Source organism: Anas platyrhynchos, chromosome 19 (assembly GCF_047663525.1).
Source record: "Anas platyrhynchos isolate ZD024472 breed Pekin duck chromosome 19, IASCAAS_PekinDuck_T2T, whole genome shotgun sequence".
In the NCBI taxonomy this organism is placed as follows: Eukaryota; Metazoa; Chordata; class Aves; order Anseriformes; family Anatidae; genus Anas; species Anas platyrhynchos.
In genome coordinates, this window is record NC_092605.1 from 7,083,004 (window position 1) to 7,108,878 (window position 25,875).

The 25,875-nt window shown below is 36.1% G+C and overlaps 1 protein-coding gene across 2 annotated transcripts in view; it reads right to left on the reverse strand.

Moving 5' to 3' along the window:
- Positions 1-25,875, reverse strand: part of TBCD (tubulin folding cofactor D) — a 130,258-nt gene that overhangs the window by 22,562 nt on the left and 81,821 nt on the right. For both annotated transcript variants that reach the window (XM_038165607.2, XM_038165606.2), the window contains exons 23-33: positions 25,642-25,664; positions 18,367-18,398; positions 16,147-16,209; positions 15,653-15,729; positions 13,866-13,947; positions 10,806-10,924; positions 10,308-10,399; positions 9,259-9,399; positions 4,606-4,689; positions 3,072-3,230; positions 1,654-1,792 (exon numbers count right to left, since the gene is read on the reverse strand). In XM_038165607.2, the coding sequence (XP_038021535.2) occupies positions 1,654-1,792; positions 3,072-3,230; positions 4,606-4,689; positions 9,259-9,399; positions 10,308-10,399; positions 10,806-10,924; positions 13,866-13,947; positions 15,653-15,729; positions 16,147-16,209; positions 18,367-18,398; positions 25,642-25,664 (1,011 nt within the window). The remainder of the gene's footprint in view (positions 1-1,653; positions 1,793-3,071; positions 3,231-4,605; positions 4,690-9,258; positions 9,400-10,307; positions 10,400-10,805; positions 10,925-13,865; positions 13,948-15,652; positions 15,730-16,146; positions 16,210-18,366; positions 18,399-25,641; positions 25,665-25,875) is intronic.

The window sequence follows — 25,875 nt, forward strand, 5'->3', positions numbered from 1 at the left end:
CACAGAAAGTTAACATTTCAAAATCATATTTTGAAAACGCTACAGAAGGCTTTCCTTAAATATACTGGCAGATGGTAAGAGGTGAAGCAGCTACAAGTAACTGAACTGTTTACACTTTGCAAAACCAAGCACAACCAGAACTAGAAAGAAAGAAAGAGAAAGGGAGAGAGAGAGAGAGAAAGGAAGAAAGAAAGAAATTAAAATGTTGAATAAGAATTTTCCTTTGACCTTCGTTAGTAGTCAGAACGTCTGTCTGTTCCTCCACAACTTTCCTCTCCTTTTATACTTATAAGAATAACTTTGGTTTCGGTGGAGCCTCCTATAATTAACTGTTTGACTAAAAGCCGAATTTCATGTGCACATCTGCTATTAAAAAATCTGTTAAGAGTTACATTGTCTATCCCCTAATTATTGTCACAAACCAATAAACACGTTTTCAAACTTTTAAAAGAGCCGTTGCTATGTAATTAGTTGCCAGTTTAGAAACATGAAAATTTTCAAAATTGGTTTAAATACATGAGACTTGCAGACACCAAGTCCTCAGCTACATGAAACCCAAAGGGATATGGAAATCTTTGGATTACAAGTGCAAAACCTATGGCATCAGGCAAAACCTATCATTTGGATGTATTCGTGAATATCATGTGGTAAGATTGAAAAGTGCAAGCCATGGGAGACAAAATGAATGATTACCTCCTTCCTTTTTTGAACAGCAGGAGCTGTTTTGTTCCCTCTCAACAAAATCTTTCCTAACACCTACCACTCTTCTTCCAGCATTCTTAATTACAGACAGCAATCTTATTTAGAAATACTCAAACGCTGTTGGGGTGCTGCCTCATGTTTTAGACCACTATCTTCTCTTACAGGGCCGCTGCAATTTAAAGATTTTACTGGCAGTCCAAAGTATTCTGATGCTGTTTTGTATTTCTCTGCAGTGTCCTGCTGAACTGTGTCCTTACACAAATATATTGCTTCTGTGTGTTACATCTTTGGCTACACCAAGTAGCAAAAATGTTAGAAGTCAAATATCATGAAACCAAGAATACAGAAACTACCACAAGCTGTAATGGAAGGACAGACAGATACACTAAATATTGAAGTCCTGAAGATTTTGGCAGCTTAACAACTACCAGAAACAATGATAAGGTGCTGTCCATAGACAGAAGAATGAAATAGAGATTGCAAAGAGCAGAGAGTTCAGACAGACATTTCACGGAATCACAGAATTGTAGGGGTTGGAAGGGACCTCGAAAGATCATTGGGTCCAATCCCCCTGCCAAAGCAGGTTCCCTAGAGCAGGTTGCCCAGGTAGGTGTCCAGACAAGCCTTGAATATCTCCAGAGAAGGAGACTCCACTACCTCCCTGGGCAGCCTGTTCCAGTGCTCTGCCACCCTCACTTTGAAGAAGTTCTTTCTCATGTTTGAATGATAGTTTTTTGTAATGCAACTTTCGGTATCTCTTTGGCATTTTTTAAGAAAACGTATCAAAACAAAAATCAAGAAATTTCTAACCAAACTGTAAACACATACTGACAATTACAAATTAAAATCAGGTATCCTTTAAAAGAAAAAAGAAGAATGAGATTTTTAACACAGGAATTTTATTAGAAATGCATTCTCCAAGCAAAGAGAAAAGTCACCCTGCTTTCTTACCGTTGTCTCCGTTAATCCACCAACAGACACTGAGAGACCCAAAAGCACATAGTATTGATATGTCGGTAAACCCAAAAGCTGGGTGATTCGAGGGAAAGCTTCTGATGAGGCGTTCCAGTTTAGAGTTTCTGTCTCTGACCTGGGGAAAGGAAAGAAAATTAAAATGTGTGTGCATTGTCTTTCATCTCCATACAGTCCTAAGATACCTCTCTCATCCTCAAGCAGCATCAGTGAAGAAAGGCTCTGAATTACCTAAAAAAACAAATTAATCATTACTCCAACATATGAGGAAAATACAAAACAATGCTTCACTTTTCTGGCTGTGGCTGAAATTATGTTCAGCTTCTTGTCCAGATTCAGATAAGGGATTTGAACCACAGTTTCCTTTTCAAAAGCACTTTTCTCTACACCAAAAAACAACTAAATGTAATTCCATTACCCATTCTCTCCCACCAACAGCTAGTTGGCAAGTGATAGAAAGAAAGACTTAGATCAATCAGTAGCCTACAGACAGGCCACTTTTAGAATTGCAGGAGGCTGAGATTCTGCTGAAACAAACAGAATGGGGATACAGAGTTGGATATTGCTTGTCTCAATCAAGGGTGATAATCACCATTCACAAGCAAGTTGCTCTCACTGCTTCTCTCTTGCTTTAACTAGAAATTCTATCTCAGAAAACTACTGCAGAATTGTCATTCTGATCAATCAGTCTTCTCCAGTAGGGAAAAAAATCAGGAAGAGGGACTCCCAATAAATACAAGCTTTCACATTATGAAGAGAAAATGAGATTATGAACCGCACATTTCATAAACAGCAGGTTTATGAAAGCCCAACTACCAGCATGTCTGTTTTACCAATGGCCTCTCAACTACGAGGAAATTCTTTACTGTGAGGGTGGTCAAACACTGGAACAGGCTTCCTACAGAAATGGTTGATGCCCCATGCCCATCAGTGTTCAAGAGGCATTTGGATAATGCTCTTAGTAATATGCCCTAACTTTTTGTTAGCCCTGAAGTGCTCAGGCAGTTGGACACGATGATGTTTGAAGGTCCCCACCAACTACTCCATTGTTCTATCTACTACAGATATCATCTCTACCATTCACCATGAAATTGGCCAATGGGTTCAGAAATTAAAGAAAGCATAAGCAGCATTACCATATAAGCCCTGTCTCCTTAGGAAATCATTATTTTAACAGGCACCCATGCTGAAAGTTCTTGACTATTTTATACGTTTACGCATATTCACTGAACGCTTCAACAAAACTCTAAGGAACAGCACCAAATGTTCCTCAATAAAGTATATAACCATATTACGCATTTGGCACAAAATTTGGATCAGATTGCTTGTGTTAGGTAAACTTTGTGTATGCATCTTCTTATTTTCACTGTTTTAGGAAACCTTCGTCAATGTATTACCTTGGAAATATCCTCTCTAGCTCTTCTCGATGAGGTATATGTGGAACTGGAGGACGGTCAAAATGTAAAAGAGTAAGGAACACAGATCCTGCATGAGCTCGAAATTTATCAATTTTTTCAGCTGCTTGTTGGGCCAGCCAGCACATAATCTGTTTGCAACTACAAGAAAGAGAACAATTCATCACGTAATACAAGTGGAACATGTATTTCAATTTTAAATTGTTGCAATTATATCAAAAAATACTCTGATATGAAACTAGTCTGGTTTAACACTTTATAATGAATGCACACATTATTTAAGATATCAACACGGTGACAGAATGTCTAGAGCTTCGTCTTACATATATCAATCAAAAAATGCCATGACTAGTATTACAGGGTTTGATACCACATTTCATCTGAAAAGATACAATAGTGCTTTATGGATTGGATGAGCTACTGTATTTCAAATGGAAATAGAGCAGGAATCTTGGGAAAAACACATTTTCAGTTGTAAAACTGCAGATATACCAGTGTACAAGGTCTATCCCAAAATCACATATATCCCAAATGAGGATTCAACTCTGGCTAGTTACTACCAATACCCAATTTTGCTCACATTCATAATTAAACTCCCAGCAACTATGTTCTTCAGGCCCTTTACAACTTCCAAAAGGACAACTAAGATAGTAAAAACAGCTAGAATCCTTCAGTTACAGCAAAATCCAGAACACATAGAACATGTGATCCTTTCTCTTTTGATCCAGCTGGCAGGAATACTCTTCTATGTTGTACATGAATAATCTCTGCAACAGAAGGAAGCCCTTGGACAATGGGCACTGGCTGAGTACCATATATCTACAGAATCCAGTATTTTCCTTCCAAGTGTCTCAACTGAAGAACTAATAGTCAGTCACTTGTTTTTAGTGGTGGTTTTTTATTTTTAAATTAGAAATTGAGTATATATCCAGCTAATCATTGGATATGCTCTATTCACAAACCAACACCTATTGAGAATTATTAAGAAAGTTTTGCTGTAGCTCAAGCTAAACTTAAAAATCAGTAAGTATTCTTTCATTTACTGTTAGAAAGACTAAGGAATACTCACAAAATTCAGAATCTGAAGCTCAGTGTAAATTTTGTTTTCCTGTATTTTCTTACTAATAGATCTATAAGGATGACATTCATGAAAACAAACTTATCTCCACATTTTTATCACATTCCAAATTAATGATGCAATCCTCTGGGTAAGCAGGTGAATTTGCTTTTTATTTAAGTGAACAATACTGGCAAGCTCCACAAAGGTTGCAAGTATGGCACAAATCTCACAGATGCACTGTATTTTAAAGGTGAGACTGCCACACGGTTTCTCTCATTCAGGTTAGCATCTCTGAAAAGCAGACACAATATTCTCAGCACCTGTACGGTGTAAACTTGATGCACTTCCGTCATACTCAATAAAGGAGTAAGTATACAATACATAAGCAATGCTTTCTTGTATGGACTGGAATGTACTTGTACAAGATAAGACACAAAAACAGAACAGGTAGCATACATGTTGGCATTAATTAACTCCGCTTCATTCTGAACCAGCAAAAGCGTCACTTCCATTAAACTTGTCATAGCAGCTTTACGTACCCTGTTGAAACAGAAATACATTAGAGTAGTTACATCAGAACTTATTTAAATAAACACAGCAGCAGTTAAGTTAAGCAGACACAGGCAAAAATTTAAACAGGTAGAAAACATTGAAAGCAGTGACCAACGAGAGCAGCAATCATATTTATGGGAGGAAGAGGAGTGCACACAACTGTAAGCACAACCAATCCCCATTCCATAAAGCAAAGCCCTCATTTGCACTGACAGTACAACAGCCATCTTACTTTTGCAGGCAAATCCCCTGCCTGACCATCTTGTTTTTCATTCCAACCAGATATCATCAGGTTTATTCTTTATTTTAAGAAGGTTAAAATTGATAACAATTAGTAATATTTAGTATGCAATCAGATGTTTTTAAAACAAAGTGCTTTGTCTGCTCCAAATAATCTTCTAAAAATGCTAATCCCCCATTTTCACATTGAGATATTCAAGCACTATTAGTGTCATATTCTTCTGATTTTTTAAGCTTAATGCTTCCACTGATAAGAAAAATAGTCATTCTGAATAGCTTAAATACATATGCTAAATAATAATTAGTTCTCTGAAAATGATCAGCTGAGGTAACATTAGGATGTACTTGAAGTGCATCTTCAAGACCAGGACCAATATGTTCATCCTTTCTCAGTAATAATTAAAGCATAAATATATTGAGGTTTATGAAAAGGTACACCTGTCTACTGTGAAATTACATACTCCTGTCTCAAATTTCCAAAGTAAATTGAAGAGTTGTCCATGTAATCTAAAACTGGGTGGGACATTTGTCATAACAACAAAAAAGGGTAAATTACATCATTTTTTCCTAGGTAGCTTAATATAAGTTTGGCAATCTTTCATCAAAGGATGTTTTTCTACCTTTTTCATATAATATCTGACTTTCAGATAGTCTTGTCTAACACCTGTAGACAGATTGGACAAGTCCCAGCAAACAATCTGTCAAAAGAAATGTAAAGTTTGCATATGGAAAGTAAAGTTGGTTAAACTTTCCCACGATTCCCTTAAAGAAAGATAAAAATTACACACCAAAGAAAAGGCCTCTCTGGAGAAATGGCAATTCTCCCCCTATCTTTCCATCTTAGTCAATGGTTTAAAAGAAACATAATGAGAAAACATTCATATCTGAGAGGCCACAGAAGTATTTAGCAGGCAATAGTTTGCTAGGAGAAAAGCTTCCCCTTCCCCCTTTTAATTTACATGTTTTGACTGTTGATTTTGGCTGGCATTGTCAAAGAAGCTTTAAAAGAATCCGGTGCTCAAAGCACATTTGAATTTTAATGGCTGTTGGGAATTTAATTTCCTCAGGATTTCTTTGAAAATTTCCACTTTGTAGAGTTGTGTTTTGTTTTGTTTTTAAATTAAGACAAAGACAAAAGGATTAACAATAGGCATGGGGAACTTATCTGAGAGCTGTTACATGTGGAAGTTAACTTGAATAACTAATTATACTTAACCATCGTCTTTCTTATCTACGTTAGTACCTCATCTAATTTTGAAAGCAGAAAGCTTTCCTAAGCTTTCTGTTTTTCCTCTTAGCTTTCTCTGACTCACCACACCCTATATGCTTGCTCTTACATTTTGTTTCAGCTACACTTGTGTCACTGTATCCTGTAAGTTAGAGGCTCACTCACCTCCTTCTTGCTTTTAGACAGCTGAGGAAGAAGGTGAGGGAATGCCAAGATACTTCATCCCTTGCGCAAGCTGGAACGACCTGTTCTTGATCCTTACAGTTTGCATCTTTGTTTCCTCTTCTAAATTTGAGAAGTCAAACACACCCACTCTTCTCTGATTTCTTGTCCTGTTATTTCCCTTCTTCCCAAGATTTCTTTTGACTGTCCTTTTACATTGTGGACTCCATTCCCCACACAACCTTGCTGTCATACTACAATTCTAACAATCAGGAATGAAGGCTAAGGTGCAAGGTACGTACAAATAACTAACTAAAAGTAAAAACATAAATAAATAAAAAGCAAATAAATAAAACTACAAGCACACATTAACCCCGGCTGATAAAAGTAACTTATTTTCCCTGAACAATTTTAAAAATCACATCTGTAAATAGTATTGTGAAGAACCTAAAGGTTGCTCCAGAACGGGCCTGGTTTGCTTGCAGCAGGGAGGAGGGAGCAAACGACTGAGAGGGCTGCGGCCACAGAAAGAAGTGTGCTGAGGAACAAGGCACCCTCCCTCCCCTGCCTGCAAGGTACAGCTCACTTCTTGCCCACTATAACCCTCCCAAGTCAGCAATTACCACCACAGTTTGCAACCACCTTCTATGAGATCTGCCAGCTTTGCAATAGCCACAACATAACTAGTTTGGAGCCTTTTCTTTCAGTAGCACTCTATCATTGCTCACCTGCGGAGTCTTAGCTGCAACTTTCAGTAGAGTAACCTCAAATATTTATATTTTTAAAATTAGATTAAATGGAAATTATGTTTCACGTTTGTGTACTACTGTTGAAAACACCCTTTGCAGAAGAGGATAGTAGCTGTAAAATTTTTCTAAAGCATTTCATACACTCTGCCAGGCCAGGATGGAAACTAAACACCAAAGCCCTTCAATGTGACTCAGCACTGTTAGACAACGACTTCTTCAATAAACTGGAAAATAAGGAAATCTTCTCAACCAACAAAGTAATTTCATACCACTATTTTTCACGTACTTCCTTTTCCTGCAAGGGATGCAATAAAAGCACACATGGACACTGGATCTGAAGAATCAACAGGTGGTTAATTTACAGTCCTGAATATGCACCCCTGTACCCTGAGGTGCCTCATTGAGTTGGCACACAGGTAAGTATTTTGGCAATAGCTTTAATCTGGCTAACTTAGGCTGCAGTCAAAATGCGGTGGTTGCATTTCAGTGTCCAAGGAGCCTGAGTTCACGGTAAAGTAGCATTACATGGCAGATTGTTCCACTGCATCTCCATAGCTGGCATTGCTCACGCAAACTGCACTGATGCTATTTGAGTTATGCTTTCCTGAGTTGCAGACATCTGACTCGAGTTTTGTAGACAGATTAGAAACCACCACTCGCATGCAAAGCTTGCTTGTGGTGTATTTAGCGTTTACTCAGATAAAGAAATGGAATAGTGGGGAAACAGACAGCATCTATCAAATGCATAGTACCATGCCATTACTATACGATAAAAAAGTGTACTACCCACACTTAAAGAGGACTGATACCATGTGTATAGAACTGTACCTAAAAGCAATACACATCTACATATTTTCAATTTAAAATCATGGTTTAAGACAATAAAATCAAGAAGGTTTTGTCAAAACCAACATTTTACTCAAAATCAACTTCCAACAAGTAACAGACAAGTAAAATTAATCGATCCCATTTCCTTTATTAAGTTAATGACTTTTCTATACAAGGATTAAGTGTTGCTGTTCTGATCCTTCTACACAGGATCAGAAGTCTTGTATCTGAGATTAACAGACACTGGATTTATTCTTGAATTGGTTAATTTAGGAAGTTATATTAACAAGCACTGGTTTTAGGCTGGGCACATTTCTGCTCATAAATACATTCAGAAAAGTACCGTGACAAGAGAGCCTGTATGTTGCCCTTATACTCATTTGATCTCCAAGTTTTGTATTTCACAGGGTTTTCTTACCCCATAGCTACCTTGTGGAATTCTACACGATGAAGTGTACAGGAAATCTTCACTATTGCTCCTTCAAAGATTGCAGGAACTTCTGATCAGTAAATGATGTTAAATACTGAATTACAGATTTTTTGGAAGTTAAACACAAACCCAGGGAAGGACACAAGCCTTAAGAGTGCCTTGGTTTCATCCGTTTAGAAATTGCCTTTTCAGATCAGTATTGCTGAAGGAATACAAAACACTCAGGTGAATGCTATCTTTTTAAAAATACATTATGGAAACTGTGAAGACTGAAGCACATCACAAAAACACAACTGCCACAATCTTATACCTCTTACTGTAAACTTCACAACAGTAGACACTTAGAAATCATAACAAAGTTATGATTTAATTATTTCTGAAACCGAAGAGCTGCATTCATTGAAACTTTAAACTTACAAATGAGTCAACACCACGACACTTTAAATTTATTTCTATTTTTTAAAATCTTGGTCACTAACCTTGAAAATTTGTCACTCACAAGTTATGCAACTGCTCCCTCTCCTGGCAAAAAAAAATCCCGTGAACGTACAATAGAAGAGCTCAATAACTGAGCGCCAATGTATTATTTTAAAGAAACTAGAAAATTTGTTTTAAATCACTATTTTTTTCCAACTAAATACATTTCTATTATTCAAGAATATCATCCACAAAATAAGAGCAAGGCAAAACTTCAGTTTCATGTCTTATTCATTTCTGAAGCAAGGCTCAAAAAATTCTGGTCAACCTTTCTTTTCACCTTCCGTATCTCTTACCCCAGTGTATTTCTACCTATACCCAATCCTTGACAAGGTTGGAGTGCTTATTTTTAACAGGTTTCCAAAAGACATATATATATTTTTTTTTAACTAGGCATCAAACACGACAGCTAAGTTGAAGTCCCCAATTGCAAGGCATCTTACCATCCTCCAACATCTCCTCGGCTGTCTGTGGTGTAGTCAGTCACACCATTAAGTAGCGTAGCATAAATCTGAGTAACATTGTCTTTGCAGACATATTCTTCCTGAGATCCTTCTCCCTTTACACCTACTGTTTGGCAAACCCTTCAAAAAGAGAAAATGAAGTGAAAAAATAAACACCACAACACTAGCAAGGGGAAAACATTAAGATCATAGCTTTGTCCTGTTGCTTAATAAACTTCCCTGGACAGACAGTATTCTAAGCACCTTTTTTGGTTGTTTGTAGCAAATATTACACAGTATGCAGAATATTTCTGAGTCTACAGCATTCTACTTGAGGATTTCTTATCGGTGTTCAGGTTTAAAAACAAAGAAAAATAATGCCAAGAACTCAACAGATAAGCAGACTGTTTGTGTGTCTATAATACTATGAAAAGAAGCATGTTCACTGTGCCTGTCAGTTTTCTACTCTTATTACAATGAAATAAACAAGAGCAAAGGATTAATATTACATGCACTGAATTCGACATTACCAATTCTTTTAACCGAAGGCATGGGTAACATAGGAAAGAGATTTTTCTTCACTGTAACAGTTTAAAAATGTATATGCTATAAAACTATTAACATTAACTACAGTGTGGCATGTCAATACTAAAAATATGTCTTAAGATAAAAAGTACAACTTCTTTAAAAATATTCAGTTTTTTTTATTGAGTGGAAAAAAAATAGTATTCTTCCTTCTCCCTAAAGCTCACTAAATTGCTGCCAATGAAAAAGGTGAACTTTGCAATATATTCTAGTATTCGGCTAATTGACTTAAAATGAAAAAAACATCAGAGTCTGTACTCCATCATTAGATTTGTGGTAATCCTCTGAACCGAAGATATATTGAACAATGGAGAGGCACATAGTTCCCCACTAAAAATGAGTACGTCACAGTGTAACTGATCTCAAGAACTACGGTGTGAGCTTGCATCAGAAAGCAGAATGAAAAGTAGAAAACATCTAGAGAAATAATTAAAAGTAGATAAAAATAAAAATGACAAACATACTTCGCAATTGCTATTAGGGCATCTCTTCTGGATTGTGCAAAGCTCACATCTTCAGGGGAAATTATGGTAGCTTTTTTTAAACCTTCCAAAACCTGAAAAAAAAAAAAGATACTTAAAACCATTATATTATTTATGATAAATGGCCTACACTTAGAGGTGGATTATATATGAGAGAATCAAGCACACAATATTATTTGGTTTCTCACCATGACTTGTCAATAGGCCTCAGTTTTCCCTTCAGACAAGTGTTCCGTTGCAAAGGGATAATTCAGCCTCTGATTTTACCATTAACACTACTGAAGCAGGACTAAACTTTAATTACTAGAATCTACGACAAGCTAAACTCATGGTTTTCTGGAGTTACTGTATATTACAATCCTCAAAACTCTTTAACAAAGACCTTTAATTATGATCATTATTATTTATTTGATTACGATCATAGGTTTCATTTGAAATACATTGTGCCCTCTTGTCATGAAAACGACCACATTCTCTCACCTGTTGGAGCCTGCCCTTTAGCAGAAATCTTGGAAGAGCCCCAAGAGCTAGTGAAAAGCCACAACGAATCATTTCCTCAGTATTTTGTAGTCCTGAAATGTACCGTGTCACCAGCTCATCTACAAAAAATACAATTGCAAAGTGAAAAGCGACTACCACATCATTATCATTAGATATTTTACTAACCAAAAAATAAAAAAAAACACAGAAGCTAGAAAATTTTATACTTCATCGAACTAAAATACAGAATATCTTAAATTTCCTATAGAAAAAAAAAAATAATAAAAATTTAAGACATTCACTGTTTCATGAAGAAATTCTTATTTTTATTTCTCACTTTCTAAATATGAAGTCCAATATTTAGGCACACTATCCCTAGTTATTCAGAAAAAAACAAAATTCTCTATTTAAAAAATTTAATTTTTTAAATAAGCCTAACTATGAATTTCAGTGTAAAATCAGAGGAACAGGTTGTATTATGTTTATAGGTCATCGTTTTTCATGATCAGACAAACACTATTAGGAAATTTTTGTCTGGGATGGATTTGTCAAGGTCAGTTACTCAACTGTTCTCCCAAAAAAAGTCTTTCTTGAACTGAGGATTTAAAAACACACACACAGATCATACTAAGCAATGAGATAAATTCATGTTACTTTATGTAGAGAAACAAAAGAAAAAAAAAGTTGGACTTTTTACAGGAGAAGTCTCAAGAAGTGACCGCTTGGAAGCAGTAGATGCTATTCTCAGGGTCTTTGAATTGCTACGTGATGAAATAGGGACAATGGCTCTGCAAACACTAGCACAGAGGAAAGGAATGAAAATAAACCGAACTATGTATGGGAAAAGAATGCTCAACAAAGAAGTGGTATGAAGATGATAATGAGGATGAAAAACAAATCTCTGTATTTCAACTGTAGTCTTCATCACTGACTTAACAGACAATATACTTCCTTTACATGATTTCGCAGCTTTTACATGATTTAAACTCTTCTGTGAAACACAAAGGAAAGCAAGACAGTTCAAGAAAAAAAATCTAAGAACAACCAAGACTGCTGCAGAGGACACAATTCTGACGGAAAAAGGAGAAAGGTGGACTTAATCGCTTTATTGAATATGTACTTTTTTATCCTCAAAAGGGAAAAAATGAAAAGAATCAGAAATCCCATGAAGATTACATAATTCTGCCATTGCTTACTGTCATCTAAGATTTAAATGATTGAGCAATATTTGCTAGAGGAAGAAAGATTAGTTACCATAAGAAACTACCCTTTAGTCATAACTCATGACTTTTTTTTTTTTTAATCCCTACGCAATTGACAGGCCTTAACTAGTTCCTCACATCAGGAAACCAGTTCCCTGTCCAGAGGTTAGCAATACCTTCATATAAGCACATCTATTATTTAAAAACTTCCAAACCACTGGAGTGTAAGAGTCTTGAGGCCACAGGAAGACGCAATGCTTGCTTGGACTGCAAGATGATCTTAGACAGTAAGACTACTACTGTTGTCTCTTTAATTGATGTAACTTTAGGACTGATATTTTAGGAAAAATGTCAGAAAATTAAGAGACGGTGAAAAATTAAAAATGTTCTTCCATCTACAAATCTGACTTCAATTATGTCCCTAGACTATCATGGCTATATGGCTAGTTTGATTCTTCCAGACGCACAGTAGATGAAAAGCTAACACAGAAAAAAATGAAGTTTAACAGGCATCCAACAGTATAGCATCAAAACAGATGTAACCATCTATTGCATGTTCTTCCTCTCTCCCTCTTGATTTTGAAATCCGTCTGCGTTTTCTGCTCCACTTTTACAGAAGCTTGAAACTCCATACTTACGTAAAAATGTGTTACATTAACATTTCAACTTACTTTTAGCCTTCTTTGACGCAGCATTGTCTCCTCCTGCCCAAAGTGTTATGTTTTTTACAAACATTACTTTTTCATGATTTTTTTAAAAAAATCTCCTTCTGTACTACATTATACCTGTTCATGCTGCTAACAAAATAGATTTAAAAAAACAACAAGCAGGCACCAAACCTGCATAAAGGAAAGGTTTTTTTTATTATTTTTTTTTTTTGTTGTTGTTGTTTTCTAAACAAGAACATAGAGATTTAACAACATATAAAGATTTAAAAATCAAGATAGGTTGCTTTCATATATCAGCCATAACTTCTTTAGGGCATGTATTGCACGTTACTCTGTATGTGATAGATATCTAGCTCGTTCTTAGTACTACCATAATGGAAGTAAATAAAAAGGTATTCCGTTACCTGGCTTAGGCATGATACATGACTTAGGAATAGCAAAAAAAAATAAAAATAAAAAAACCATTGTTTGGTAAAGTATATATAATTTCACTGTAATACTTAAAAACACAAGAACATAAGTGCTGTTATTCTTAAAACTAATATATATAATCCAGTGATCTGTCTCTAATGGGCACAATACAATTTGATACTTGAAAGAAAGCAAGGTGCATGAAAACCAGAATGAAAAACGTGTCAATTCATATGCCCATAAAAAGTTTAAGCCTACTCCTGTACTACTTAGCCAAATCCTAATCCCATCCTTCACATGCACAGTTAGAAGAACTGGGTGTCTTTGTGAGCCTTCTCTTCTTAGCTTTGCCCCAACGCAGGTGCAGCACCCGGCACTCGGCCTTGCTGAACGTCATTAGGTTCACATAGGCTCACTTCTCAAGCTTGTCCAGGTCCCTTGGGATGGCATCCCTTCCTTCTGTGTATCAACTGCACCACTCAGCTTGGTGTCAGTTGCAAACTTGCTGAGGGTGCACTTGATCCCATCCATTGTCTATGTTCTCTGTTTCACAGCAGGAAATAGAAAAGCACTCATGTTCACCTCCAGTCTAAAACAAGCAAAACCCTGAGGCATCTTGTAGACATTCAGTTGGTTTTATCATTCTTTCCTGAAGCATTTGAAGGTCCTTTAAAATTACCGATGCTCTCCCCACCCCCATTTCATCCAATACCTCCAAAGTGCAAGTTAGGTCCAGCCCAGTTTTTTCTACCTCTGCTGTAAATATGAATCATTATTACCCTGTAGAGCTGGATCAGCTTCTCCCTTTTCATTGATGTAATACTCATTACACAATGCAGCAAGTGCAGAGACTGCAGATTCCTGTAACAAAGGCAAAATTGTGAACTTAATGCATTTACTATATTAACATATTTTATGATAACTGTGCTTAGAGTTAAAAGGTTAAGAAGAAAGAGAGTAGATTAAAAAAAAAATTATTCCCTTCAGCTACTGCCATTTACTTTGCCATTTTACATATTAATAGCAATGATACTTATTAATATCCATATTCTTGGAATACAAGAAATCTTAAATGATATACACAGGAGTCCTCTACAGCTTCTTAATTCTGTTCTCAAAGACACCTCAGACTCATTCTCTATGTAAAATCAAGGACTTGAAAGAGAAACAGCATTCATCTAAATAATATTTCAACTACCACAGACATTATACCAGCAAAATACAGAGAATTGTCTAATTACTGTAGATCCCTCACTTTCTAAAGAGAACAGTTTTCACCTTAAAGGCATGAAGCTATATTACAAGAGTGTACTTTATGTTAGAAAAAAAGATGACTTTTCAATGTCTCACGCACTGCCTTTAAAATTGTTTATCTCTAAAATATATATATTGAAATAACTGAGAATTGACATTCACTGAACACACTTTGATTAATGTTAATTAACGTTAACCAAACACGTCAAAATTCTCTACAGTCTATAATGAATTTTCCTAAGCAAGATTTAGAAGTTCCAGTTATAAGACATACAATTCTTTGAACAAATTGCAAATACCAAAAGAATAGTCCAAGAATTCAAATTTAATCTTTTAATTTTTTTTCAGTGATTTGGATACATTCTAGTGTACTCTATCTTCTGAGGAAGCTTTTAAAAATGAGCTACCAAATACCTGCAGTGACGTTTTATCTTATTTTAAGAAATTAACAAAATGAACAAATCATGCTATATTCTAATAGTCTCTGTGACAGCTATAAACTCTAACAGGGCAGATTAAAGTTATCTTTTTAATTTAGAAGAACCTTTAAGAGTGCTTACATAGTAAGCATACATATTATTACTCAGGAAAATTAAGGCAAATAACTGGAGTTGTTAAGACCACGTACATAAACAAGCATGAAATATATCCATCAATGGATTTAAAATTCAGAATTAGAGTAGCTCAAGAGCATATTAAAAGGATTTGTTCAATGGAAAATTTAGGCACACTGTCCCAAGTAACTTGTTGATTCACACAGATTTTCCCACTGTAACACTCCCTTGGTATATCAGGCCTGAGGGCACTATCCAGAGATGCTTTTTTCTTCTCACAAAAGTTCTCTGAAACCATTCAGAAGTACTACAATCAACATATCTTACACGTATTACAGACACGCATATTTCAGAAGATTTCTTTAATATTATAGACAGTGGCTAAAATAGACATTTGATCCATGGTATACATTTTGAGAAAGGAAGTCTAAGATTTAAAAACTTCATATTTATATAAAAATGGCATTGGGCAGCCTAACAACCACATGAATTATAATTGTAGCAATATACAAGACAAACCAAAATTATACAAAATTATTCTATATAAAGCAGAAGAAAAATTCCGTATCAATGTAATCATATGGCAGACAGCAAGCAGCTTCAAGCAACCATCAGTGACTCCTCACTGCCAGTCCATTATCAATGCCAGTGACTGTCAATTTGTTTAAACACGCACACAAGAACAACCTTTGTGGTAAATATTCAAGCATTAAACAAAAAGGCCCCTTTGAATTTTAGAGAAGGAAGAACTACTGTACCTTTATATGCTGTCGAGCAGTGCTTGAAACAAGAGGGAGACTTCTTAGACTGTCATTTATTAACCACTGCCAGCCGCCTGAAACAGTAAGGAATATACACAGTGTTATCTTCCTTCCTTTCTAAACTTCACATTTTCTCTCCTATTCTGCAAAGACCAGCAATTATACATATTTACTTATTTCCTTGGTTTTCCAAAATAAACGAGGTTGTGACTCTTAGCCATTACAGCTACTCTGGTTTGTTTTACAAAGTACACAGTGCAAACATTGATTCTGGTCATACTGAAAACTTAATAGGAAAAAAAATTGCAAACAAATCTACTAATATTACCATTGGTTGCAGTATTTGTGTATCTTTTTGAAATTTTGATATTTGTTAGGCCACTCAACTTTGCTGATCCTCATTGCTCCTTTGAAAAACACAGTTCACTGATGTATTATAGCATGATGAATAACTACTGAGATAAGGAAAGGTTATTTAAAATACCACATACCAATTATTGGATCTCCTCTAAATGGCATTTTTGATAGTGACAACTTTTCAATTAAAGTGCAGACTGTAAGAAAATAAATTTGACAAACAGATAAATACAAAGAAAATGACAAGTTCCAGCTACTTTGAAGATACAGGCACATCGAGTTACATACGCAGTAATATTAAATTGAAGAAAATTTGCAAAGAAAAGTCCAAGATATGTGAAAGAAGAAACCGAAAAGAAATCATACTGGAGATTCTTACATACAAAATAGCTACCATGCAGCAATTGCTCTTTGACATGAGTACCATCATTCATGCAAAGGCAGTGCTTGCTGGTATGGATTCTTTCCCCTCAGCCATTTCAGGTACCCATTGGTCAGCCTTGTGTTCCTACACCAGTTTGTAAATGGCAATGGCTTACTAACTACAACACTACAAATTGGACAGTTTTAATACTACAACCACTAAAAACAAACAAACAAACAAAAAAGAAAAAAAGAAAAAAGACACACAAAGATCATTATAAAATGTGAACGTTTTTCCTACTTAGCAGCATTTTTAAACCTTCACAGAGCGAAGCAGTTTTCTGTTTACTACACAGAGCTAGGAGCTACCTAACTGGATGGCGCTTTCTTTCCTTTGATATTCAGAATTCGAGAAAATGATGTAATAACTAACATTGCTTTATTATTTCATATCTGTACACTTAAATGAGTTCTGAACTTATAAAAAACATTTACAGAATAGTATTTTTCTGTGTGCGTGTTTCAAACGCATTTGGGGGAATAAAGATTAACACGGAAAATATTGCAAACTGTTATGCAGCAGATCAACAGCAATGCTCAAATGAGAACTCAGTGCTCAGCACACTATCACTCACCTACTGGTGATCAGTTAAAATATAACACGCATCAGTATAGAATCTGACTGCTTTAGAGTTGGTGGAGAGGACAGAACAAGCTACTATATAATGCCACCTTCTTGTTTTGCTTTCCTCCCACAGCTTTATCTTTGAATCTTACTCCAGGCTCTGTACACTGTTCACCACCATCTTCATTTATAACCAACTTACTGGGCTCCAAACCTACTCTCCAATTCAGTCCTCACTATGGTAATGTCTCACAGACTCCCCATGCTCCGACTCCATTCAATATTGCATGTCAGCTTCTTTGTTCTGATATTTATTCACAGACAGATTAAGTACAATGTGACTAAACCCAAGTCTCTTAGGGTTCCTCTTCAGTTCTCTGTGCTTCTTTTATGCTCTATTGTGGTTAAGACCATCATCTTCATTAGACATGCATGCAATTTGTGGAACATTTTTAATTCTTCCCTTATTCCACCTACACGGCTGTATCATGCCAAAACACCGCCATTTTTACTTCTCAAATACTGTGAAATATTCAGTTGTTTAACAGCTAAAAGACATAATAAAAAAAAAACAGTAGGTGTAAATAACTATTATTTCAGCCTGTGTTATCGTGTCAGGTCTGTAAACTTATTCAAGATGCAAAGATCCCTTTGTCCCTTTGCCCCTCTACCCCTCCTATTCGACTGCCTTTCTGACTTGGTACTGAAGCTTCTTTACCCACTAACTTCGAAGATGTGAATTAAGTCATCCAAAGGCAGAATCTGCTATCCAGCGTTTCTTTTATTCAACCTATGAACAGGAAACTAAGTTTGACATCATTTTCTGGATACCCAGGCTACCTCTTTCCTGCAATGCCCTTACTTTTTACAGTGTTTCAGTACATAATGGTCATCGAAATCCACATGAACTCACCATCATTTATGTAACACAACCCTTTTCATGAACTGTTGTTTATATGGTCTTTATTCTTGACCTTTGCACACAGTCATATTATGATAATTGATTAGTTACATGATCACATCTGCCTTAGTGGAGAGATCACATCTCTTCTGGATAGGAACTGGAGTATCTGAGGGAAGGAAGCCAATTCGGCCCTGAAGAAAGTTAGTTCTGTGCAAAGAGTGTGTGACATAAAACCAAGAACTACCTTCAACTCTTACACAAACACGGTAATTCACAAATGTGCTGGCAAACAACATTCTGGCATACATGACTGTGCATTAGCTTTCAAACTTTGTATTTTTAACTACTGTGCATGCTCTGTTTATGCATTCAGTGCAATGTATATAAAACAAACTGAAAAAAAGTAAACAGAAGAATTCATTATTGCAAATTCTGCCTTCACACCCCAGCTGTGATACTTACCAGCTGGTCTCATCAGTTCTCCACCTAAACCCCTGCAAAGCAGAAACAGAGGCATCAGAGCATAACCCATCACAAGCAACCTAATGCAAAAATAAGACTCAACCATTTTAGAATGAAAGCAGCTCACAAAGTACCTTCATCTTTTGTACCTGACCAATGCTAAAATACTTCTTTTTAAATTAACTGTTTTCTTGACCTCAGCATGATTTATACAAAACCTTCCTGAATATTTAACTTTCTTCTTCCAAGGAATGCAGACCCAATCTTTCTAATATTAATGTGGATAATAAGAGACTGTCAGGTTCATTCTTTTCTTTTTACTCGCCTTAGAAGCATTAGAAACCTGCAGAACTTGCCACAGGATTTTTCAGTCCTACAGCTTCTGTGAGCTTCTGACTTGCACAACTGAAAGGCAATCACATGCAATGTTTTAACAAAACCTTTACCTCTGGAAACTTCACTTACCAGTTCCCATTTTCACAAACATTAACTGGTTCACTTTCCTTACAAAGTTTCTCAACCTTCTCTCTTCACCCTCCTCCTCTGTGCTAAAGACCTCTCAGAGCTGATTTTGCATTCTTCACCACAAGAAAGGTGGTACAAAAAAAATCCAACAGAATCCAACACATCAGAAAGGAGAAAGAAATAAGTGGCTTAAGATGTTTAAGACTTTCCTGGAAAGAATGTGTGTTACCTAAGAATGGCCTTACCAGCTCAGACCTGAGGCCTATCTAGTCCAGTCTCCTGTCTGAACATTAACCAGGCCACTGACGGCACCAGGTTAAAAGAAAGTTTAACACCATGAAGAGAAAGCAGAGAGGGAGAAGCATCTTGGAAATTGCAGGGCCTGTTTCCATTCTGCAGCCTTTCACGTCTCTGGGCAGAGACTTGTCTCCTTGCACCACTGAACAATGTCTGCTGGTTCCCCGGATATCCCCAAGGCACTGTGAGCACTGCTCGGAGTTGTTCTGCTCAGTGTCACTCTCTGTCGCAGCATTTTCCCATTTTCTGAACCTTTGACCCCTGCCCTTCCTTCGGATATTTCCTCCCTTGCCTCCTCATTCTTGTCTCCCTTCAGTTCTGCTAGAACATTTCCTCCCTGAGGTGTGCCAAACCCTTAATCACCTGTTTGTATGGCCCTGCTCTGGCAGAAACTCCCAGCAAGGGGGAGGAACAACAAAGGCTTTTTGTTTATATTATTATTTTTTTTTATAGAACCCTTTTCTTCCCTCCAACCTCCCCACAATAAAATTAGTAGCTGTGCTCAGAAGGCAAACCTAGCAACCCTAACAACTATTATAACTTTGTTCTCCAATTTATCCTTTTATATGAGCTTCAAAAGCCTAAACATTTTAAACAAGTTTTTCCATTCCATACAAGTAGGTGCCTCCTGTTACATGCACTTGGCTTTCTGGCTGCTCAACATTTTCATTGTTTTTTCAGGTAACGCAGAGCTGCCAACTCCACAATATTCTCATTTGCCATGGATCAGCAGTTCCTTTAATTGAGAAACTTTGCTTTTGACAATCAATACATTATCACATCAATCAAAAATATTATTACACAAAAATATTATTACATCAATCAATACTTTGCTTTTGACAATCAATACATTAAGCTTTGTGCAATAATCTACAGCTCAGTTTATCATCATTGAAAGAAAACACAGATTCCACATCCCCATGGTGACAGGTTCTTTGTATTATCTATCCCACCTTCCTGCCATGCTGTCTGCTCTCCAACTTCTAAAGAATTTATATTAGAAAACAAAGAAGTGATCTAATGAGGTGATACAGTGGCAAAAAAAAACAGAAGAATGATGTGGTACGGCTTGCTTCCTCTTCAGTGTTTCTTTTCCCTTATTTTGTACCTCACCCATTCCTTGCCTTTTGTCTGTTGTCTTGCTGTAAATGAGTATAAAATAATCATCTTGTAAGCTTGTTTGGTGTGCAACAGAGTCTGCTGATGCAAGGATTCAGATATGGACTTCTGTTCTAACTACAAAGCAAGAACTGAGTCATAAAGGCTGCTCTTCTCCACTTCTACAGACTGCCAATAAGGAAGTCAGGCCACTCAAAGCTACTCTTATGCTAATAATTTGACAGCTATCCCTTCCTTTGGTATTACATCAGCTTAATTTAATTTCAGAGTTTAGAGCTTCACTGAGGGTTGTTGTCCCTGTGGAAGAACGAAGAACGATGACAGCCTTGCACAGGAAGATTTCCACGTAACACAGAAACTATAATCAAATTATCTTCGAAGGCACTGTGATCCTGTGTGTTCTTCTCTGCAAAACTTTTCAAGTCATGTCCTGTCTACACAGCACAGTATGGCTGTCAACATATATATTTTTGTTTCCTTTTCTACAACTCACATGTATTTTGCTTTTAGAACTGAGAATTCAGCCATAACCCTAGATCTTTCCCCAGTCAGTGTTTACTTTGTCAAACATGATGTGCATCTCTCTATTAACTTTATCTTGCTCTGTAGTATTTCACTAAATTAAAAAGATAGAGATCTACCTAATTCAGAGATTCTGAATTTTGCTGTACAGTCAAGTATTCTCTCTTTTTTTATTCCACAGGCACATCCACAAGTTACATCATATTCTTAGATGTACCTGTTTCATGGTTTAATTACTAATTCAACTTGTAAATTGACTGATGCGGTGCCCAGGTTCCATTAGCTCCTAAGCATTGCTTCCTATGTGCAGTTCCACAGCAATGCCTCTCCACTAGAAACATTTTGGAATTCATTACAATCAAGTCATGGAAAACAATCAAAACACAGAATCCCTTGTAGAGCCAATGGATTAAGATTGCTGAACTACGTATACCAGTATATATTGTAAAATTATGCAAGCCCGAATCAGAATCAACGGTGCTGTTTTCAATTCATATACAAATTCAAGGAACTGTTGTAGATTTTAATTTTATTTAAAACTTGATTTTCAGGATAAGTTCAGAATTCATCTTTAAGATTATAAAAACAGCATTAATTGAAGGAGTTTGGAATGAATAACGTCCATGTTTTCATAAACATCTGAATCTGAAATTAAGATTACTGGAATATCAGAGGTGATTCAATTGCAAATAATTCCCAGAAAGCTAAGAACACTTGCTGAAATATTTTCATCTCCATATGAATAGTAACTGATTATTTTCCATGGGAACAATTTGTCCCACACAGAATTCAGCTATCTTAAAGGCCCAGTTTATAAATTTACAGGCCTTTGAAAGTACAAAATATCTATATAACAAGGTACACAGAGGCAGCAAGTGATACCCTTAAGCACAGATAAATAAATAAAAATCCATGTACGTAATAAAGCTGCTATTGTCATCCCCTACAGATGCAGAAATTAAAACAATACAAACCTTAGAAACACCTATTTTTAGGTTACTGTAAGTTCATACGCTGGGCATACACTTTTTTATAGTATTCTAACACTATAATACTGCATGTGAAATCCTGGCTCTATGGAATAAGAGTTTGCCCAGTGCCTTCAGTTAGAGGCAAAAGAATTTCACCTCACAGCTTTTTCAAGTACATGAAACTATACAGTACAAAGTGTTATTTTGAAAAAAAAAAAAAAAAAAAGCTGAGCAGTGGATAATCCAGCAAATAGCAGTAAACATCTGTTAGTTCCTTTTTACACGACGTTCCTTCCCAATCTGAAATATTTCATTGCTCTATTCAAACCTTTAAAGCTGGCCTGAATATAAAGCATAGCATAAGCAGCCACGTGTCAGTTAAAAACAAACAAAGAAAAAAGCAGTTGTAAGTAATCATTTTATTTTTTGCAACGGTACCTAGAGCACAAACTCCTAGAACCACCATGTTACTAGATGCAAAAAATAATTCAAACTTGAAATTATTTTTAAGATGAACTTTATTGTAAGGCTGGAATTATTTGCTGGTTCAGTTTATATGCCTAAAAAGCTTTTTTACATAAATGACTGCCAAGAAACACATTGCCCTGAAACCATCAAGATTTGCTGCAAACGTAAGGGTCTTTGAAATAAGAAAAGTTTGTCTTTTGCCTAGTACTTGTCAACACCTACAGGCTACCTTCAACCGTTCTTTTGGAACGGTTGAAACTCTGAAGATGGCTGTCCACGAAAATCACTCCTCTGACATAGCTGACTGTAATACCTGCAGCCCGTCTCTCCATATGTTAAAAGAATGAGATCAGAGCAAAACTCAGCGTGCAGCACATTGCACCAACTGAATCATCCCGTGTGGGTGTTGCTACCAAACACTGTGCTTCCTGTCGTATTCTCTGATGGGAACCCTGAAGGCCCAGGAAAAGAACATTTGCTGAAATACAGAAGTGCCATGCAACCACCTGGAAGAAGTGCAGTCTGTGTCTGTAGCACTTCCATATCCATTCCTAAATTATCTCGTTACCCAACTCTGTGCATTAAGACCTATATTACCAGACTCAGAACTGGCTACAAGAAAGGAAACAAAGACCAGAACATTATTCAGGTGAATGCACAGTCAAGAATCCTGTATCAGATGACACATTTTAAAGAATCTGAACAGTAGTTAAAAAAAAAATAGAGTTTTCTTGAGGATTTTTCAATGCTGAAAACTAGCACAAGGTCTTAGATGCATTACAGAAGTATACGCACTACAAAAAAGGTTCAATGCTGGCTTAATGGAAGTAGTGGTATACAAAATCAGGCTGACCATTAACTGTTCAAACTGGCAGACTGATTTCCTATCCCAAGTAAGACAGTTTTTGACAACACATGCCACATGTTTTTGTGTCAAGTTTTTATCTAGAAAAGTAATGCTTAAAGCAAATAAGATGAGCTTTTTTTTTTTTTTTAAAAAAAAAAAATAATAATAACTCCATAATATAGCCCATAAAGCACAAAACTGACAAACACTCTGTTGAAGTGGTATGTTTTGCATGGCTTCACTCACTTGCTATAATTAGTGACCATTTAATACAGAAAATCAGGCAATACTCAGCTGGAAGTGCACATGCAAATGCTTAAACCAACCAGCTCCTCAAGACAAACCAGTGCATCAAATGTGTCAGAAACAGAACTAATGAAAGGAAGTACATGCTGGATGTGCCTGGACTTGCTTTCTTCTTTTTCAGCATACTATGTTAGGTCCAGGAAAGCTCTTATACAGGAAGACAAAAAGACACTGATATTTTTCAAAGATGTTACTAAAGTAGAAGACAGGAGTTTCTACAATTAGCGTAAACAAATTTGATTACTTCAAATGTTCTCAAAATTGAGAGGCTGTGCAGGGAAACTCAAAGCTTTGCCTGTGTTCTGTCTGAAGGATAATTCATGGACATGGTTCCAAATCAGGTTAAAGACATTACCAGAGCTGCTAAACAAAGTAAGATGGATAGTTACATAAAGGTTTCCATTGCAGCACTGTGGCGTTAACTTTTTTTTGGCTTGAGTTACTTCGATATTCAGCAAAAACCTAGGAGTTAGGCAATTAAGGTCATCACGGCCCATTTTGCAGTTCAAAACGTGTAAATTACAACTTCCATAAAAATAACAGAACTTGTACAGTTTACTTCCTTTTCTTTCTCATAGGCCAAAGTAGGTTATGAAAACAGCTTGATCAACACAATTAAATCAATTTAGTACAGAAGAAGATAGCTGTTTTTTTTGACAGAAGTGAAAGTGAAATATCTAACAATCAGTTGAGACATGTGACCAGACGTTTTTCATTTCAGGAGTTTAAAAACTAGAAACACAAATAAAACACATGGGTTTTCAACATTCCTTCAAGACATTATTACACTGAAAATTCCCGGTAGCAATTTCTCAAATGGAAATCTTTGGAATATTATGTGCAACAATTACTCATCACAAAACAAGTTTGGCTTGTTTCACTAAATGCTTGCCTAGCAATACTCAAATTGCTGTTTTGTTTTTATAACCTAGTTTACTTTTCTTGTCCAATTTTAAAACATTTTATGCATACCAATATTGTAAAATATGGATTACAGTAGACATCTCTGTCTCTGCCTAAGTATTAGAGTAAACAGCAATGAATCAATTTTGCTTGGAGTTGAATTAGAAGTCTTATCTAGGATGAAAACATTTCTGTAGGCATCTTATAAATACCATTAAGTGCAAGAAGTGCACATTATGACAAAAACAAATTACACCCAAGCTCCACCCTGACATTAAAGAATTTATGGGAGCCAAGACAGCCACCCACAAAGACACTAATATACAGTATCAGCATTAAAAGTATCCTCCAGTGCAAGCTAACCTTGGAATGGAAGTTTCACATCAGTACATACACCCCTCAAAAAGCAAACGTTAATATTTTTTTTCAGGAATATTGAGGATACAAAATCTTACATAAAATTATTTAAAGCATAAATTATAATTACACACACACACAAAAAACCTACTTAAGATTCTACGGTTTCCAGATACATCATGTGCAAAGACGTGAACTAGATAACTGCCTAAAAGCCCACACCATTTGTCAGTTAAAGAAAAAAACTCATTCACATATACAATCATTATGGAATACAAGTCATTAATTATGTTTTGATTTCTTTAAATTTAGGAACAAACCCTGAAGTCACATACCAGTTTTAATTCACATTTACTTAACTGTTACTTAGGCAAGCTCCTTTTAGTTCCTGGAAGCTTCAATAAATAGCAAATGAAGAACAACTCAGTGAAAACTCATTTTCATTTTCTTTGGCTCAAGAATTAAAAAATAGTATTGAATCTTTTCTAATACTTCTGGCCTACTCATTATGCAGCATGGAGAAAGTACTTCTAGAATTTAGCTACAGGTCCTTTAAAAAAAAAAAAAAGACAGTAAATTTGTACTGAAAGGTTATTTCTGCAGAGCTATTTGAACCGCACAAGTACTTATAGGACAGGTGAATAACAGGAAAGAAATCCTTTACATACTGCTGAAGCCATGAATTAGTGAACATATTCCGTTCCTCGTTCTTTCCCTTCTTTAACTATCTCTGTCACAACATTACGACCAGTACTTACCACTTTCCCATTAGTCTAACATGCCTGCAAGTCGCACTCTCTAACACCACAACCATTTTAAAATGGCCTTGGTCTCCGTAATAGGTAGACAAAGCCAAAAGAATGCACGCGCTCACATTCTGATGAACTGTGCTAGCCTGGCAGTCTATGGTATGTATAACTAATTTGTACAAACCAAAAAAGCCCCTACATGCTACTTTTCTCATTATTTCTACTGATACTTTCCAATACAGAAAATAAATTTGTTAGTCTATTTTCTTACCTGTACAACTGTCGACCGCAAAGCTGAGGAAAAAACACACCAGTATTAAGAAAGTTCTCTTGAAATAAGTGTTTTCATTTTTTGTCTTCACATGCAATGTCTATGCACTGTGTGCTACACAGCACTTGGAATTACTTTAAAATTAAAAATCAAAGTAAAAATATTTTTAAAGTACACAGTTTTATGATACTATTTCCAATGACACATCGAGAGTATATCCGACCGAAATTTACA